This window comes from Centroberyx gerrardi, chromosome 6, assembly GCF_048128805.1.
Source record: "Centroberyx gerrardi isolate f3 chromosome 6, fCenGer3.hap1.cur.20231027, whole genome shotgun sequence".
NCBI classification, from domain to species: Eukaryota; Metazoa; Chordata; class Actinopteri; order Beryciformes; family Berycidae; genus Centroberyx; species Centroberyx gerrardi.
This window is the reverse complement of record NC_136002.1, coordinates 32,465,653-32,484,541: the sequence shown is the minus strand read 5'-3', so window position 1 is coordinate 32,484,541 and position 18,889 is coordinate 32,465,653. Positions and strand designations below refer to the sequence as shown.

Sequence of the window (18,889 nt, the reverse complement as noted above, 5' to 3'; positions counted from 1 at the left end):
GAGACAGGCAGGCAGACAGACAGACAGGCAGACAGGTAGAGAGACATGTAGAGAGACAGGTAGAGAGACAGGCAGACAGACAGGCAGACAGACAGACAGACAGGCAGACAGACAGAGAGACAGGTAGAGAGACAGACAGGTAGAGAGACAGGCAGAAATACCCTGAAATTCTTCTGTTCATTCTTGAAACAGTTTGGTTCCATAATGAAAAGCTCAACACTGACACAGAAATGATACGACATGAAAGTAAAGCACATCCTGGTTTTACTGTTAAAGTCAAGAAAACTGTTGTAAATATCATCTGATAATGATGATGTCATCACATAATACACATAAAGAGATACTTACACAACAGATCTCCTGAAGAGCTTTTACTTCATATATAGATCTCATTTTCACACAAAATGCCAGTTACGCCCTTCTGGCTCCAAACCTGCTGCTTTTGAAATAATCACTGATGCATTTATTTATTTATTTTTTACATTGGATATTCTGTATAGCATTTTGGAATGAACCCCTTTGAATGTAAACTGATTATCAGTTTTGGCTCATATTGCACCCGGAAGTGAGAAAACGGTTTGGGACTGAACCGTCTGTCTGTCTGACTCTCTAAAGCCTGTCTTCCTCTCGCAGCTCCGGCCAAAGACATCGAAGCGGCGTTTCATCCCAACGGTGAGAAAGTCCGGATGTGTTCCAGCTGTTTGACCGACATGATCTCACACTAACACCCGAAAGGAACACGAACTCTGAAACGGCGATTTACGTGCTGTGGACACGTGTAAAAAATAATGTTTCTCCACCAGGAACTGAATTATGTTCCCCCACAAATACGTCCCAAAGGTCGGTTAACGGTTAAGTTTAGGCAGCTAAAACAACTTGGTTTAGGTTAGGGAAAGGGTTTGGTCATGGTTAAATAATACGTTCTTTAAAATTTAAATGTGACTTATGGTTTAAATGTCCTTTGAAAACGCTGGGAATCGAACCCCGGTCGCCGACATCAAAGGCAAACACCACCCGACCACAACACCCTGACTGGCCACCGTGCTGCTTCAACATGACCCTACTTCCTGTTTATACTCGTGTCTCCTTCATGGAACCGTTTCATGCTGGGAAAATGTAAATTTGACACTTTACGTCCCGCCAACACGTAGTTTGCTGTAGTCGTGTTCATTTCAGGTCGCTCTGACTCTGAGCTCTGACTGTGTGTTCACACTGAGCGTCCTGGGCCATGAGGCGCTCTGTTGTGACAGATTGTGGGCGGGGCCAGAGGCTCTGATCGCATCTATAGAGCTCAACAGTGACCGCCCACTTTTGAACGGCTCCGGTTCCAGGAAGTGAATTTCCTCCATTGACGTTTCAGAAAATCCTTATATAAAGAGTTTTAAGCCTGGAACCAAGCCAACCAACTACGAGATGAATCCTGACCATAAAACATTTGATTCGGAGCAAAAAAAATTGGAAAACAGAAAAAAAGGCAAAGGTTTTTTTTTTGTGCCTTTTTTTCCGTTTTCCAATTTATTTTATTTTTGCTCCGAATCAAATGTTTTATGGTCATGATTCATCTCGTAGTTGGTTGGCTTGGTTCCAGACTTAAAACTCTTTATATAAGGATTTTATATAAGGAATGAATGGGAAATTCACTTCCTGGAACCGGAGCCGTTCAACAGTGGGCGGTCACTGTTGAGCTCTGTTGCAGCGGTCTGCTGCTGCTGGGTTTTGAACAGGCAAATCATGTATTTTTCACTGCGCTGGTATCACCTTTCATAATGCTACATCGTTTTGATGAGTTCACACAGCTAGCTAGCAAGTGTTAATTAGGTAGAATTAATTGGAAATAAACCAAAATTATATAATAGTCAAAAAAAATATTCTATTACATTACATAATAAGCTTTCATTCAGTATAGGTATTGAAAAAAATACCATTTTGGTACCGATATCTAATTCAAGGATCTGATGCTGGAAATTTCCAAGCGCTGCCCGGCCCTGCCTGTTCAGTCAGCTCTGTGGGAAATGAATGGACTTGTTGATGGTGTCGCTGGCAGTGTGAACGTGGCATTAGTTCTGGCACAGCTGTTGAAAGAAAGTTAGCCTGGTGTTGGCATTTGGCTCAGAGGGAACAGTCTGCTGAAACCTCCCAGCCTGTCAAAACATTTCATTTGACTAGAAAAACAACAGATAAGAATTCATTTCAGAGGGATCATGTTCGTTAAGCCAAGCGATAAAATGTCTGTGAGACATCTTGATAACATCTCTCTCTCTCTCTCTTTCTTTGTCTCTCTCTCTCTCTCTCTCTCTTTGTCTCTGTCTCTCTCTCTCCCTCCTCTTTCTCCCACCATTCAGGGAATCCAGTAGCTTTGAAGGTAAGACAAGATTTCAACACTTTAACCGCTATGTTGACTGTGAACAGAAAGAGAGAGAGAGAGAGAGAGAGAGAAATGTTTTGATGTGGGTGTGAACTGGGTATGGCAAGGTGTGGTGCGGTTTTTGGGAAGGAATATATCTTTTTAAATCTCCCGTGTGGGGGGCAATGTCCTAATAATTACCTAGAAAGGAGCTGTTGAGTCCTGGAGCTGCTCACATTTTAAGATTCTGTTTAGACTGAGAGTCAGGCAGCATCACGCCGACAGACTCCAGCAGGATTTGGTATAACTCGGAGGACATATCCAACAGGCTCCGGTTCCTCCAACAGAACCGGGTCTCGCTCTTCCCCGTCAGCATCTCCATGTGTACTCCTGTCCGTCTGTAGAGCCTCGTCACCTGTCACTACAGGTGCTGATGTCAGCCAAAGACAGCGCTCCTATTGGCTGTTGACAGTGTAGCATTATAAATCACGTCGCTGACCATCACACACTAAGACTAAAGACTTAAGATAATATTAAACATAACTAACAAACAAACAAACCTAATTTATTACATTACCACAAAATGGTACAAAACTTGGTACAAATATAAAGTCTGGTTAGCTCAACGAGTTTTGTAGCAACTGTCCAATTGATGAATTATGAAGGAGTTGAGTTTGCAACAGGAGTCGACTCCAATTCCGTTTATTAGTAGAATTAATTTTCAGAATCGCCGTGATGGAATCGAGGATCAACTCTTTTGGGGCGACTCTCCAACCCTACATAACACCTTACAAATTTACAAAGTTACCCCCAACACAGGTGACAGTGCTGCGTGAAGAATAAAGTGGAGGATAGGGGAAGGTCCACTTCATGTGTGTGTGTGTGTGTGTGTGTGTGTGTGTGTGAGTGCCTTTGTTCGCCCACACTGACATGTGACATGAAGTGAGCGAAGCGGCCTCGCTGACCGGCTGCGGTGTCGTTGTGTTGCAGCCGGCGGGCAGCGAGGGCGAGCTGTGCCCCGCCGACGGCCTGGGCTCGGCCGGCAGCAGCAGCACGCTGGCATCATCTGTCATCGAGGTGGAGGCCGACCGGACCGACCGGGGCCGCACACCGGGACCGGGACCGGGACCGGGACCGGGACAGGAGGAGGAGGTATCTACTGGGATCAGATCAGATCAGAATAGAATAGATTAGATTAGATTAGATTAGATCAGATCAGATCAGATCAATTCAGATTAGATTAGATTAGAATACATTGGACTGTTGCAGCAGCAAATAGTAATAGATGCAAAGAAGAATAGGATATAAATAGGAATAGTGTGTGTAGCGTGTGACATCAACCTTTGTGTTTCTATTCCATTATATTTTAATTCTAATCTAATTATGTTCTGTTCTATTCTATTCTATTCTATTCTATTCTACTCTGTCCCGGTGTGTTGTGTGGTGTGTCAGGAGGAAGAGGAGGAGGAAGATGAGTTGCCCCCCCTCAGCCCCCCCCCCACCCTCTCCATCACAGAGGAGATCCTGCAGTTCATCAACCAGAGCAGAGCCAGGGAGGGCCTGGCCTGCATGGTACGACCAGACTCTACTCCACTCTACTGTACTCTATTCTACTGTATGTTACTGTGCAAAAGTAGTTCATCAACCAGAGCAGAGCCAGAGAGGGACTGACGCTGACATGAGATTAAGATTAAGCACTCTATTGATCCCCTAGGGGAAATTCGGGTGTCACAGCAGCAATGTACAGTACAGCAGCAGAACAAAGTATGGGGAAGGTAATAAGATTATAAGAATAATAAAATAAAATAAAAATAGTGTAGAAAGGACACGGTGCAATGATCTAATCTGCTCTGCTGTACTCTGTCCTACTCTAGTCTACTCTGCTCTATTCTACTATACTCCACCCTGCTCTACTCTTTTCCACTCTATTTTCCTCTAATCCGCTCTACTGTGCTTTACTTTTCCTCACTTTACTGTTTACCTCTAGTCTACTATATAATACCGTGCTCTAGTCTACTTTACTCTTTTCCAATCCACTCTATTTTCAATCTAATCTGCCCTACTGTGCTCTACTTTTCCTCACTTTACTGTACTCTATTCTTAGTCTACTCGTCTCTACTCTACCCTACTCTTCTAAACTCTATGCCACTCTACTCTACTCTGCTAGACTCTATATTCTATTCTGCTATCATTTACCCTGCTGTACTGCACTCTATTCTACTCTACTCTACTCTAATGTGTTCTACTCTACTATACACTCTTGACTACCATAAACCTGATAACAGGAGAGGGGAAAATTGAGGATGGCTTACCAACTAGAGGATCTTGCTCTATTTTTCTTTACTTTATTTTAGTATAGAATCCAGTATATTTAGATAAATACACAGAGTAAATACTTCAATCAGGGATTTAATACATTGTTGTCTGTCTCTTTTTCCAGGAACAGACCCTGGATCAGCCTAAACAGAGCCCGCCTCCATCCAACCAGACCAACTTCACCTGCCCGCTGCCGCCGGTCGCCTGCCCGCCCAGCCCAGAGCAAGGACCCACAGTGCAACAGGAACAGGACGGAGCCAAGATGGAGGTGGACGGCCCCCTCCAGAGCCAGACCAGTGGCTCTAGAGAGGAAGAAGAGAGTCTAGAAAATGAGAGAACTACAAATGGAGTCCAAGAAATTTTAGATGAGACAATCCAAGTGGAAAAGAGAGAGGAGATGGACAGAGAGACAGAGACAGAAGGGATGGAGAGCAGGGAGGAAAAAGAGGAAGAAAGAAGGAATGAAGGAGAGAGAGAGAGCACCATCTCCACCCCAATACCTCTGTCTTCCCCTCTCCTCACCTCCAATCTTCATCCCTCCATCCCGGCGGAAAAAGAGAGGGAGCAAGGCAGCAGTTCTGATGCGCCCACAGTGGAGGGGACCGCAGAAGCCGCCTCCCCCCCGAGACCAGACCTCCTTCATCGTCCCGTCCAGAGCCCTCCGCCCCCCAAACGCGGCTCCCACCTCACCAAGAGCGACAAGAAGATCATCGAGAAGATCAGGAGTTACTACGAGGCGGCAGCCGAGGCCGAAGACGAGAAGGAGCAGGAGGAAGGACAGGGAGGAGAGGAGGAGGTGGCGGCGTCAAGGAGGCGCAACAGCTTTTCGCAAATCCCCTCGGGATTGGTGAAGGAGTCGGTGTCTCGCTTTGATGTGTGTGGACACCAGGGGGAGCCAGAGAGTGGGCGGTCCGAGTGTGGAATAGTTGAAACAATGAATAGACAGGTAGATAGAGAGGTAGAGCCCTCTTCCCCTGCTACTCCCACCTCTCCTTCCTTACTCTCAGTGGATGGACAGAATGATGGACAGGCTGATAAATCCATCAGCTCCATGGATGGAGAGACAGAAACCAACCCAGTCAAGTCCACAACCTCTACCATAATGCAGGGCAGTGAGAATGAAAACCAAGTGGGTCAGAATCTGCAGTCAAACCCAAGTAGGCCCGCTGGAGAAGAGATTGAGATTTTGGACAAAAGTGAAGAGGTATGCATGGAAGAGGTGAAGGAGAGAGAGAAGGAAGGATGTGAGGAGAGAGAAGAGGGGAAAACTGCTACTGGAGCAGAAGTGGGAACTCCACCACTGCGTACCAAACAGGAGGAGGGAATATCCATCGCCAAAGAGGACAAACACAGGGATGAAACAACCAAAACCAGCACTAGAAACCAATCTGTTGTGAACGGGCATGGACCGACCCACGCAGGCCCGGCAGAACCCAAAGGAAGCCACAAAGAACCTGCTATTGCTCTGCCACCAACGGACCAACATCAGAAGATTGAGACCAAAACCCAGTCCAGTTGGACCAGAACCAAAAGCAAAGACTTGGTTAACCCCAGCGGGAACCTCGAGGGTCTTCCCAGTCAGATCAAAGTGGGTCGCTGGTCCCGGCACTCCAGGATTGTCTCAGCTAATCGGGTCTTGTTTGAGGGCACTGGACCGGACGTCGCCGGTATCGGGCTCTTTGAGGCTGGACCGGTGGTGGACCCGGCGCTGATGGAGAACTCGGAGCGGATTCTGAGTAAGGTCCAAACCCTGGCCCAGATGTACAGCGCCAAAGCCAGCACCATGAAGGTCCCACTGCATCAGAAACGGGGCTGCGCAGGTCGAACCCAAACCTGGGCCTCGGCTAGGCTGGACGCACCGACTCCGAACCAAATTAAAAGCCAGGCACAGGTGCAGTACCAGACTCAGACACAGACCCAAACTAAGTACTGGCAACAAACGCCATACGAGAACCAAGCAAGCAAGACGGAAACCAACAAGCAGGCAAAAATGCTCACAGAGACCAAATTATATCAGAGCCAGACTCGTGCAGAGGCAAAACATCAATCAAAAACCTACACACAGACCAAATACGAAACCCAAACACAAACCATACAGCAAACGCAGATCCAATCCAAAAGCCAGACACGGAGTCAGACACAGACACAGTACCAAAGCCAAACCCAGACAAAGGCTTACAGCCAGTACCAGACCCAAACCATGAGCCAGTACCGGCACCAGGATGACCAGAGGATCCAAGAGGAGGAGAAGAAGGAAGAGAGGATGATAAACAGAGCAGAGAGCCTGACAAATGGTAGGTTGGGTTTACTAAAAGCGGGACAACCTGCAGGGAGCCTCTGGTTTGGGTCAGGGTCTTGATTCACCCTGTCGGGCTTGTTTTGCCATAGTGACCGGCTCCCTGTACATTATCTCTTATATAGTAAATACTACATGGTTCCATATGATCCAGTGCTAATGTTTTTGTATTCTGTGTTGTTTTCTTCCAGATTTCCAGGAGACAGCGATGGTCCCCTGTGAGCCTCTGCTGTTTGGGCATGTGTTCGTCAAAGAGCAGCTCTCCCCTCCCTGCCACCACCAGACGACTGGATACACCCTCTCCAGACCCAGGGACTTTATCTCTGCCCTGTCCCAAGAAAGAGACTCCCTGACTTCCACCATGCCCAGGGAAAATCTGTCCACTTCACTAAGGGGTCAATTCTCCAGTCCATCCCAAGATAAGAGCTACAACCCTGGGGATGCCTGCGTTGATACCCACTTGACTTCCACACCATCAAGGGATCACCTCAATACTCTACCCGAAGATCAGAGCTCCAATCTGGGCTGCTCTTCCAGTGACAGCCTCCTGACGTCCAGCATGGATCATGGCTCCTCTCTGTTCAGGAACTGCTGCCCTACCTTACCCACAGACAGAGGCTTGAAACTGGCATACAGCTCCACCAACAGTCCCCTGCCCTCCAGGACCTCTAACCATTCACATACAGCTCTCCAAAGGCCAGAGGAGAAAGCAGGAAGGGAGGAGGAGGCGGAGGAGGTGGTGAATCATAACGGGGAGGTGCATTCAGACACTGAAGAGACAGAGAAACGAGAGAGGTGAGTGGACAATATTTTGTTTTGTTTTTTTGTGTAAAATTGTGTGTATATGTGCGTGTGTGTGTGTGTGTGTGTGTATGATGGGGTTGTTCCAAAACAGAGTACAAGTCACAAAGTGAGTTTTAAAAGCCAGAAATCTCAGCACCTTGCCAAGTAATCGTTGAGTCATTGGCATTATCAACAACCCAATCAACCCCCGCAGATATGTTATGGTCATTTTGTGCCAAGGGGATAATAAAAAGGTTAATTATTTTCTCTTGAAGTCTGGAACTATATCAAAAGACAGTGTCTGATTCTCCTCCTGGTTCTCTGCAGGCCAGATCTGGATGCTGGACGTCCCTTGTACTCAATCAGAGAAGACTCAACATCTGTAAGCATCGTCACCCAGTCAGCACACTGTGGACCAAATCTCTCTGCTCACAATGGATCGGAATGGATGATTTCTGGAGATAAACAGGACAAATATATGCAAGATATCCAAGATGCACAAGATGTACAAGATATACAATTTGTGCAAGACATGCAAGATATACAAGGACCAGAATACAAGTTTTCCGCCGGACTCAGAGATGGAGAGGCAAACTCAGGTGAGGTGGTACTGATGGTAGCATCCACACAGACCCAGGCTCCAACAGAGAACCAGAGCTCCATGGTGCCGGACCCAGGCCTGCCCGGAGACGAGGCCCAGAGGGAAGCACCTTACCTGGGGGAGGGAGGCAGCACAGCCCCGGGTGTCTCTGGAGGTCCGAAGAAAGTCGAACCTCAGAAAGAAGAGATGAAGTGGAATGGGACCGAGGGCAATGAGGTTGAGTCTTTGTCGCAAACCAAGATGTCTCTTCAAAGTTCAACGTTGATCTTTTCAGAAGAGTCACATAACTATGAATCCTCGGGAGCATCAGCACTTCCACAACCCCCCTCTCAGTCTCCACACATGACCTATGACCTCCCAGTGGCTGGTCAGACAGTCACCGAAGCGAGAGAGGGGGTTGTGTCCAGCCCGTGGTCGTCAGTTCGCAGCCCGGACCCTAACCCGACCCCATCCCGGCCCCTGTCGGTGCAGTCTATGGACTGTCTACCAACATTCACCAGCCAGAGGCCTGCCGACCTACCTGCTGCTATGGGCAAACGGGCTCTGTCTAACGCCTGGAATGCCAATAACACCACTCCATATGACCATAGGTATGTCTGGGGCAGATTATTGTAACAAACACGATAGTGTAATAATCAGTTTTGAAAATTTGTTAATTTGTAATGGCCACTTTTACACTTTTACAGACTGGATCCTCTAGATTTTAGAGATATTCAATGATGAATTACAGGAAATGAATCAATCAAATGGATAGATAGTGTTTTGGAAAATAACTCCACGATCTATTTATCATTGTTTTTACCTATTTTATTCTTATACAACCTTTAAATTCACACTTTGCTTCCCCTATTAGCTTTTGCTTAACATTTTTATGTATCCCATTTGTAACACCATTTTGAAAAGTGGTGATATTATCTTGGTGGAAATTGCCTCAGGCAGAGTTTGCCTTCAATCACACTGCTGGGTCATGTGGTAATTACAGTTATTTCTTAATGCATTCTCTTCTGTGTGGGCTAAAATCCAGCTGAAGATTTTAACTGGCAGGAAAGGCAAACAACAGTTGGTGGTTGCTCATTTTTGTTGGGGGGAGCCTTGCAAACCCTTTTTCCAGTGTAGTTGTGGATTCTACACAGTGTTCATGCATCTCTTTACATCCACCTACTGTGTTTAAGCATATAGATCATAACATAAACAACTCACTGTGAGACCATACAAGTGAGCACTCACACTCATCCTTTTCTCGCCTCTTTTCTCTCTTTCTACCACTCATTTTCTTTTCTTTCCTCTTTCTTTCCCCTCCTCTTCTTTTCACTTCCCTTTTCTTTTTCTCTGCTTTCTCCTTCCTCTTTCTCCACCCTTCCTTCTCTCTCTCTCAGCTCCAGAGATCCGGACCACCAGGACCCAGGATCCCTCAGCGCCCTGCCCAGCTCCGGCCTCTCCTCAGGGGGACGCCCATCTTCCAGACCCTCCTCAGAGAGACCGAACCCGGCCATCAGCACGCCTGGCCAGGCCTCAGACCTGGCCCCGCCCCCCTCGGCCTTCAGACCCAGCCTCAGACGCCGTTCCCCTTCGCCTGGCCCAGCCTTCCCCACCTTCGCTGTCCAAGCTCCTCCTTGCTCCTCCCCCTTCAGGGCTGTTCCGGCGTCCTCTCCCACCCCCTCCTCCATTGGAGGCTTCACCTCCCCGACCGCCGTTTCCAGGTCTCTTCCCTGTTCCTCCCCTACTCCCTCTTCTGGAAGGAGTTCATCCGTGAGAGCTGCCCCTCCCTCCTCCCCCACTCCCTCCTCCTCTTCCTCTGGGAGGTCTTCATCCATAAGAGCTGCTCCTCCCTCCTCCCCCACGCCCTCCTCTTCCCTTCGCGTTCCTCCCCCCTCCTCTCCCACCCCATCCTCCTCTGCGTTCACCAGATCTTTAGCTGCTTCCTGTATCAGCCAGTCCATCAGCCAGAGTATGGCGAAAAAGAACGCCACCCGGCAACAAGCCCCACCCCTAACAACGGGAAACCAAGGCCCCTCCTCTTCCTCCTCCTTACCCTCCTCCCACTTACGGCTGCGCTCCCCTTCGCCTAAATTCCCTCCTAGCCAGCAGGGCTCCAGCACGCCGGCGTATGCACAGCTTGGGTGCACAAAAGATGGGTACCAACATCCGAGGTGTCCCCCGGCTTCTCTCCGGTCCTCCTGCCCCTCTCCTTCTCCCTCCCCGGTGCAGTCACCTCCTCCCTATCGCTCCCAACGCTCTGCCTCCCCCTCGATGAGTCACTCCCATTATCAGCCCCTCCCCTCCTCCACCTCCTCCACCTCTCCCTCCCTCCTTCACTCCAAATCAGTCCCTGCATCTGACTCATCGCGGTGTGATGCGAACATCTGCAACAGCAACAACAATAACAACAACAACAACAACGTTAATGGCAGCCTAGCCGGTTACGCCGCTGCGATCAACGGTAACCTTGTTAATGGGAGTTGGTCAGTGAGTCAGCAGAAGGCGCCACTAGCTAACGGTAGTGCTAACGCCACAGCCGCGCAGCAATCCCACGATCCTCTCTGGTCGGGGTCTCACAACCGAGTAGCGCGGCCTTTCTCTGCGTCCGAACCCAGCTCGCGAGTTCAATCCCCATCTCCGTCCCCCTCTCCGTCCCCAGCCTCGTTTAGCCGCCTCTGCTCCCCGCCTCCTCAACATAATTACACCTCTCCAATGGCAAACAAACCTCCTCACCCTAGGAGCACGCGGGTAGGAGGCGCAAGTCCACATAATCCACTAGGCCTCACCTTGGAGCTGCCCCGGGCCTCCTCGGCGAGCTCGGCAGCAGGGCCCTCCTCCTCATGTCTGAGCCCTCGTATCCTCTCCCCGCCTCCTATCGGTGTGTCGGTCAATGTTTGGACGAATAACGTTGCCACGCCTCAACCTCGAAACCCCCGACTCATCTCCTACTCTCCCTCTCCCTCCATCTCCTCCTCCCTGGCCTCACCAACATTGGAGAACACCTCTTCCTCTTTCCCCTCTTACTCTTCTTCTTCTGTCCCCCTGCGAGGCTCCAGAGCCTCCTCCCCTTCTGCTTCCTGTGCTCCTGCCTCCTCCTCCTGCTCCCAAACGACCTCCCAGAACCTGCGTAGATCCCGAGGAAGCAGCCTGTCTTCCTCCTCCAGCCTGGTGGACAGGCCGCCCAGCCCGGCCCGGAGCAACCCCAGCGGACTGCGTCGATCATGGGCAGAGAGCAGCCGGAGGTCCCTTGGCTTTGGTGGGAGCGGTGGAGGGTCTTTTGACCTGCAGGAGTCCGGTCTAACCAGCCCCAGAGGTGGATGGTCCTCATACGGCGGCTCCCCGTCCTGCCTCAGCCCCCGGGCCAGCCTCCAGTCCCCGTTCTCACCCGGCAGGCTCACCCCAGGGAGGGGCATGCTCGGCGGGCAGCATTTCACCAGCGTGCCCTGGCCGGACGTACAGGAGCTTCTGACCAAATACGCTGACAGCCCTGATAGGAGCGCCACTTCCACCTTCACCGCCTCCTCTCCTCTCTCCTTGTCCTCCCACACCTTCCTCTCCTCCCCGGCTCCTCTGTCCTCTCCGTCAGGCGCCCAAACAGAATGGGGAGACCCAGAACCAGAAGAGGGAAACTGCCGAAGCCAGCTGATCTGCGCCTACGTCGCCCGGCCCTCCGTGGCACAAAACCTTCCCTCCTCATGCCTGGTCTTCTCCTCCTCAGGCATGACTTCCCCTCCTCCTCCCCAATACCAGCACCAAAACTACCAACCCCAAGTCAAACCCCAACCTCTGGTCCAAAACTCCACCACACCCCTCCTATCCTCGACTCCATACCCCTTGCCCTCCAGCCCATCACCCCTACCCTCCACCCATTCAACTCCTACCAAACCGGGGAACCAGAAGACCAGTTATGCCACCACAGTCAATCTCCAGATCGCTGGTAGCGGCCGAATAACCTCCTTCAGCACCGCCCAAGTCAGCCTGACCCAGACCCTGCAGGCCGGAGCTGGGGTCGGACCTGGAGGACCGGGACAAGGGCAGGGAGCGAGGAGAGTTAGCATCAACGGACTTTCGCACCTTCCTCCTCCTTCTCCCCTTCCCCAGAACTGTAAGAGACTATGAAAAAGAGGTGGAGGGGGACGTTGAGACGAAAACGACTCAAAAAGAGAGGAGGAGGGTGAAGAGAGAGGTGTTGAAAAGGATCGATAAAGGCATTGCTGTTTGTAAGAGAAGACAAATATGTGCTCTGGTGAAGCCGCCCTGCCGAGGCGAAACATCACACTTAGTTGTGTAATTGCTGATTTCCAGTCACCGGTCCAGACGTTGAGCACCTGTTCCCTGGCTGGACTCAGACTGTCAACCCTCCACTGGAGTTGAAGACACTTTCTAATCCAATCCACTGCTTTAAAAGGATCCTTCTGAAATGGCGAGGCAGGGGGTAGTTCAATTTAGGAGCAAGTTTACATCTAAGGGACGTATTAAGTGGTATCAACCCTGTTACACATGGATTTAAAGACTTCCCTCTAGGCCTGATGGGATTTGTTTGGGTCACCTGCTCTGGAGACTTCAATCCCCATCGTACCATCATGGAAAATACATGCTGGTGCCTTCTGTAACATTGTGAGTACTGCGGTGCTTTAACAAGAAGCAGTTGACCTATCACGGATGGAAATTTTACCAGCCCACGGCTAGTATTTTTCAATATGGGCTAGTGTAGAATTAACCATATTTTGAATGGATGCTAATGGAGTTGCTATGGAGATGACAACGTTTAAAACAAGTCAAAAATATATGGCCGTCAACGGGGAAATCACCAGTTGTTGTCACTCCTGCTGGATTAGTGCCCAAAACCCTTAACATCCATTCCAGGATGTGACGATTTCAGATCCAACGCCAGATTTGACAATCTAAGGATGGGATTAAACTCCTAGATTTATATTTGTACTAATCTGAAAGTTGTTGAATGGACAGTTAGCTTTCTGAATGTCTCTGGACTCTTTCTGTGGACCACAATGTTCATTTTGGACAGTTTTGTAAAAATTCTCTCAGTAACTTGTGTATTTGAAACATAGAGTTACATGAATTGGAGTACATCCATCATCGCTGACCCTGCCACAACACAGTGAGAATCTAGCCTTCAGCCAGTGTTGTATGTAATCACAGTTGCTTCATGTACTATTATTGTTATTTTTCCAAATGATTTTTTGTTAATATTCTGTTGAATATACAGCAATGTCCGGCTAACCAAGGCCAGTGTTTAAGGTTGGCATGGTGATAACTGTGGTTATTAATAATCTATCTTTTTAATCTTTTTTTATTCCTCTTTTTATTTTATTGTTTATTTATGAAGTTAGTCTTATTCTCTTTGGCACTTAATATCCTTAAGTAATGTCTGTATTTTGCACAGTGTCCTCAGCTCTCGTGTGCCTCTTGTGTGTGTGTGTGTGTGTGTGTGTGTGTGTGTGTGTGTGTGTGTGTGTGTGTGTGGATGGGTGGGATCGACTAGACGTGTCTGGGAAGTTCTCCTTTAACTTCAGACCAAGTGTGTTTCATGCTGTGTTGGTTCCCATAGTAAATATACTCCATGGTTCAATGTCTTGAGAGTCTTTCCTGTCGTCCTGTCCATCAGAAACCTCGTATCTTCAACTTCACCATGTTTTTTAAAACTGTAATTCCTCAACTAGAAAATGTTCCACGACTCCGGCATCGAGCAAAAGTATTGATAATGCAACAGAAAGTATCAAAAAAGTCGCTGGCTTCAATGGAAACATCCATCAAACAGTTGATAATGCCTCAGAAGATATAAAAAAAGTAGTGGAATTCAATGGGAAAATCAATCAAACCACTAATAATGCCTCAGAAAGTGTCAAACTTCACTGGCTTCAATGGGAAAATCAATCAAGCTGTTGATAATGCATCAGAAAGTCTAAAAAAATACATGGGGTTCAATGGGAAAATAAATCAAACCACCAATAACGCATCAGAAAAAAATCACTCAAAATCAATGTTGTAAAATGTCACAGAATGTATGGAAGGTGAAATCAGCCTGTTTCTCTCAATCGCTGAAGTAGGTAGGCGACATTTTGGAGATACGTGGTTTCTGCACGGCGCTGATGACAGACTGTGTTTGGAAAGAATATTATGTCAAAGTGTTTGGTGTTGGAAGAGCTGGTGATAAGGGAAATATTAAATCTTAATACCATAACCCTGATAGAGAGTCAATGAGATGTAAGGAAAATAAAGGTGTGTGGTGCATAACCGAAACACAGTGCCTCAATGTCTGTCATTTACTGTATTGTACCATACTATTTACTGTATATAATGTATATACCTATGCATTGATTAGACCTATACCTATGCATTGATTAGACCTATACCTACGCATTGATTTGTACTATACCTACGCATTGATTTGTACTATACCTATGCATTGATTAGACCTATACCTACGCATTGATTCGTACTATACGCATTGATTAGACCTACACCTATGCATTAATTAGACCTATACCGATGCACTGATTAGACCTATACCTACGCATTGATTTGTACTATATGCATTAATTAGACCTACACCTACGCATTGATTCGTACTATACTTATGCATTGATTTTTACTAATGCATACCTACGTAATATACTTACACATTGATTTGTACTATACCGATGCATTAATTAAACCTACACCTACACATTGATTAGACCTATACCTACCCATTGATTCGTACTATACTTACGCATTGATTAAACCTATACCTACGCATTGATTTGTACTATCCTTATACATTGATTTGTTCTATACTTACGCATACATTCGGACTATAGTTACACATAGATTAAACCTATACCTACGCATTGATTCGTACTAGCGCATTGATTCGTACTATGAATTGATTAGACCTATACCTCCGCATTAATTTGTACTATACCTACACATTGATTAGACCTGTACCTCCGCATTAATTTCTACACATTGATTAGACCTATTGATTCGTACTATACCCACACATGGTTATCCAATAACCTATCACTGCTCTAAAACTAATTTTCGGTTTAAGCAACTAAAACAACTTTGGGTTAAGGTTTTGGTCATGGTTAAATCAGAGAAACCTTTGCTAAAAATGAAAACAATTTGTAGAATACCATTCAAAATGACATCATTATATCAAACTTCATCAGTTTTTATGAATTTCTGCTCTGTAGTATGTAGTTTGGCTATGAGCCAGCCTGTGTCAGGGTGAGCAGTCAACCCAGGTAGCCAGCCATGCTTTCAGTTTTGTTTTGCATCACTACGTTCGCACTTTGGCTTTGACCTTTGGACTCCTTACTCTTGTTTGCTTGTCACTGATGATCGAGGATTGGCAGCTCACTCTGCACTCAGTGGAAGTCAGTCTGGGTAAGTGTGTCCGCTGCATGACTAAAATGTAAAACGTAAATGGCAGGCTGTGTTGTTGTGCTGCTGCTTTGTTTGTCCGTATGTATTTGCATTCCCTTGCCAGTCAGATCTGATCTATCTGATTGCAGTCCATAAGCTGGGGCTGTGCTGCAAGCTTTTCCAGGCAGCAGATTACTTTCTAACCTTTATTTACTCAGGTTTGGTGAGAACCAAGCTCTTTTTCTCCTCCTCCCTGCTTCATATTCATACAGTTCAACACATTCACACTGGGAGCTGCCCAGTACAGCCAGTCTGCTGCTGTTGTCTACTGCAGCGGCTCTCAACGTGTAGAATAGCTAGGCTGTTTGCTAAAATCTGCTCTTGTCTGTCTTGTGCTTTTCACTGTGTTTGTCCTATATCATTTTGTTCACCACTGATTTTTGATCAGTTAGATCTAGTTAGGCTCATTCTCTGTAAAGTCCTCTGAGACATGCCTGTGATGAAGGGCGATATAAATGAACAAATTTGAACTTGGGGTCCGGGGACCACCAGGGGTCCTTGAGGGGGTTCTAGGGGGTCCGCAGCAAATTGATGAATTTTTAAACTTCACCATTATTTCATTCAAACCTTTATTTAAACTTGAAGAACCATTGAGGTTGCCCTCATTTACAATGATGTCGAGTTACAGACAAGATAAAAGTTAAAAATAAATAGGACAAGACATAGATGAGAATAAAGAAAATCAATTAAAACAGTTACACATTGCGGCAGGGAGGTTTGTGATCATGGTTTTAAATTGTCCATAGGTTAGTAGAGTATTGATTTTTAGCGTGTGTTGAAGATCATTCCAAGAAATAGGGGCACTAAAATAAAAGGCTGACTTACCAAATGTAGACCGTGCTCGGGGTCCTTAAGCATAAGCAAGTCATTTGAGCGAGTTTGACAGGGTCCAAAGTTCCAGTCCAGCATCATAGAAATGTAAGGTGGCAGCTTTCCAACAAGGGCTTTATATATAAACAAATACCAATGTTTATTACGCCTCTCTGCCAGAGAAGACCAACCCACTTTATCATACAGGATACAATGGTGAGTCCCATAGCTATCACCAGTAATAAATCTGAGGGCAGAATGATAGACCGTGTCTAGGGGTTTAAGAGTGGAAGGAGCAGCATTTCTATAAATTACATCCCCATAATCCAACACTGATAGGAAAACTGCCTCAACAATCCTCTTTCTACTAATTATAGGGAAACTGGTTCTGTTTCTGTAAAAGAAGCCAATTTTTTGACGCAGTTTGCTGACAAGATTGTCTATATGGTATTTAAAAGTAAATTTCTCATCAAGCCAGATGCCAAGATATTTATATTCAGTAACTCTCTCAATGTTAGATCCATTCGCAGCGGATATATGCATACTATTGTAATCAATATTACTGGCTCTAGTAAACAGCATGAATTTTGTTTTATTTGCATCAAGTACCAGTTTAAGATTAATAAGAGCATCTTGTAGAGCATTAAAGGAAAGTTGCAGGTTCTCAATGGCTAGTTGTACAGAATCAGCAATACAATATACAATGGTGTCATCAGCATAAAGATGGACTTGACAGCCACTCAATGAAGAGACAATATCATTAATATAAATGGTGAAGAGGACAGGACCCAAAATTGAACCTTGCGGAACACCTTTTGTTACCGGCAAGAACTCAGACTTCCCAACTTTACACACTGAAATCTCTCAAACAAATAGCTCCGAAACCAATCACAAGCCTTTCCATCAAAGCCAATGCTGCATAACCTTTGTAAGAGCAAAGGATGATCAACTGTATCAAAAGCTTTTGACAGATCTATAAAAAGGGCAGCACAATGTTTCTTATTGTCTAGAGCGGAAACTATATTATTTGTAACTAATGTAATTGCTGAAATAGTGCTGTGATTAGCTCTAAATCCAGATTGGTGTGGACTTAATACAGAGTGACTTGAAAGAAATGCCTTGAGTTGGTTATTTACCAAAGATTCCAGGATTTTTGCTAGACAAGATAATTTGGAGATTGGTCTGTAATTATCTAGATCATTTCTATCACCTCCTTTATGTAATAGAGTTACATGGGCCGACTTCCAAACACTAGGAAATATGCCTGTTGTGATAGAAAGATTAAATATATGTGTTAATTGCTCTGTGATAAATGGAGCGGACACTCTTAGAAAAAAAGGATCCAATTTATCCTCTCCTGTTGAACTCCTGGTGTCAATGGCTTGCAATGCTTCACATACATCACTAGGAGAGAACGGCTGAAAGGTAAACTGGGAGACGTGGTTCATGGAACATACACAATCATTATTAATGTTAATAAGAGGGGGCCCCGTGTAATCCTTTTCAAATAAATGGCCAGCATCAACAAAGTGCCTATTGAGAGTTTGGCAAACCTCTTTCTGTTCAGAAATCAAACAGTCACCACATTTAATATGTGCAGGTAGGGAAATAGTGGTTTTGTTTTTGTTTAAGTTTACTGCTTTCCAAAATTTTGCAGGGTTTGAATAGGAGCTAGTAATTAAGTCTAAATAATAATTAGATTTGGCGTTTCTCACAGATGATGTGCATTTATTTCTAAGCTGTTTAAATGACGACCAATGGGATGGATCCCCAGGGTGTCTGGCAAGTGACCAGGCTCTGTTCCTTTCCTTAAACAAAGCTGATAATTCGGGTGAAAACCAAGGGGTTAATCTATCTTTTATTCTAAACTTTTTGAATGGTGCATGTTTGTTAATGACTGAAAGAAGGGTTTTTGTGAAAAAATCCAGTGCCATTTCAACATCTGGGATTTCAGATGTATAATGTATGTCGCTATGGTAAACATCAGTTAAAAAGGCTTGGTCACTAAAATGTCTTATATTTCTCTTAGTAACTGTGTGAGATTTTGTTTTCTTTAACCGAGTATTTCTAATACATGCTATAGGGCAATGGTCACTAATTCCTAGCTCGAAGACACCACAGGCAATAATTTTATCAATCCTATTGGAAAAGATGAGATCAATTAGGGTAGACCTAGAGTAATCTTTCAAATTTGGCCTAGTGGGTTCTGTAATTAGCTGGGATAAGTTGAGGTTACTACTAACCTCCTTGAGATAATCAGATGTATTATTCAGCCAATTCAGATTAAAGTCACCCACAACAATTAATTCAACATCGGAATGCTGAGAGA

At 46.1% G+C, this 18,889-nt stretch overlaps 1 protein-coding gene across 3 annotated transcripts in view; it reads left to right on the top strand.

Annotated features, from left to right (window-relative positions):
• Positions 1-14,580, top strand: part of plekhg2 (pleckstrin homology domain containing, family G (with RhoGef domain) member 2) — an 87,753-nt gene extending 73,173 nt beyond the window's left edge. For all 3 annotated transcript variants that reach the window (XM_078284154.1, XM_078284155.1, XM_078284156.1), the window contains 8 exons: positions 634-672; positions 2,343-2,362; positions 3,335-3,496; positions 3,797-3,916; positions 4,785-6,954; positions 7,148-7,751; positions 8,067-8,930; positions 9,717-14,580. In XM_078284154.1, coding sequence (XP_078140280.1) covers positions 634-672; positions 2,343-2,362; positions 3,335-3,496; positions 3,797-3,916; positions 4,785-6,954; positions 7,148-7,751; positions 8,067-8,930; positions 9,717-12,438 — 6,701 coding nt within the window. In that variant the 3' untranslated portion in view covers positions 12,439-14,580. The remainder of the gene's footprint in view (positions 1-633; positions 673-2,342; positions 2,363-3,334; positions 3,497-3,796; positions 3,917-4,784; positions 6,955-7,147; positions 7,752-8,066; positions 8,931-9,716) is intronic.
• Positions 14,581-18,889: the final 4,309 nt, after the last annotated feature.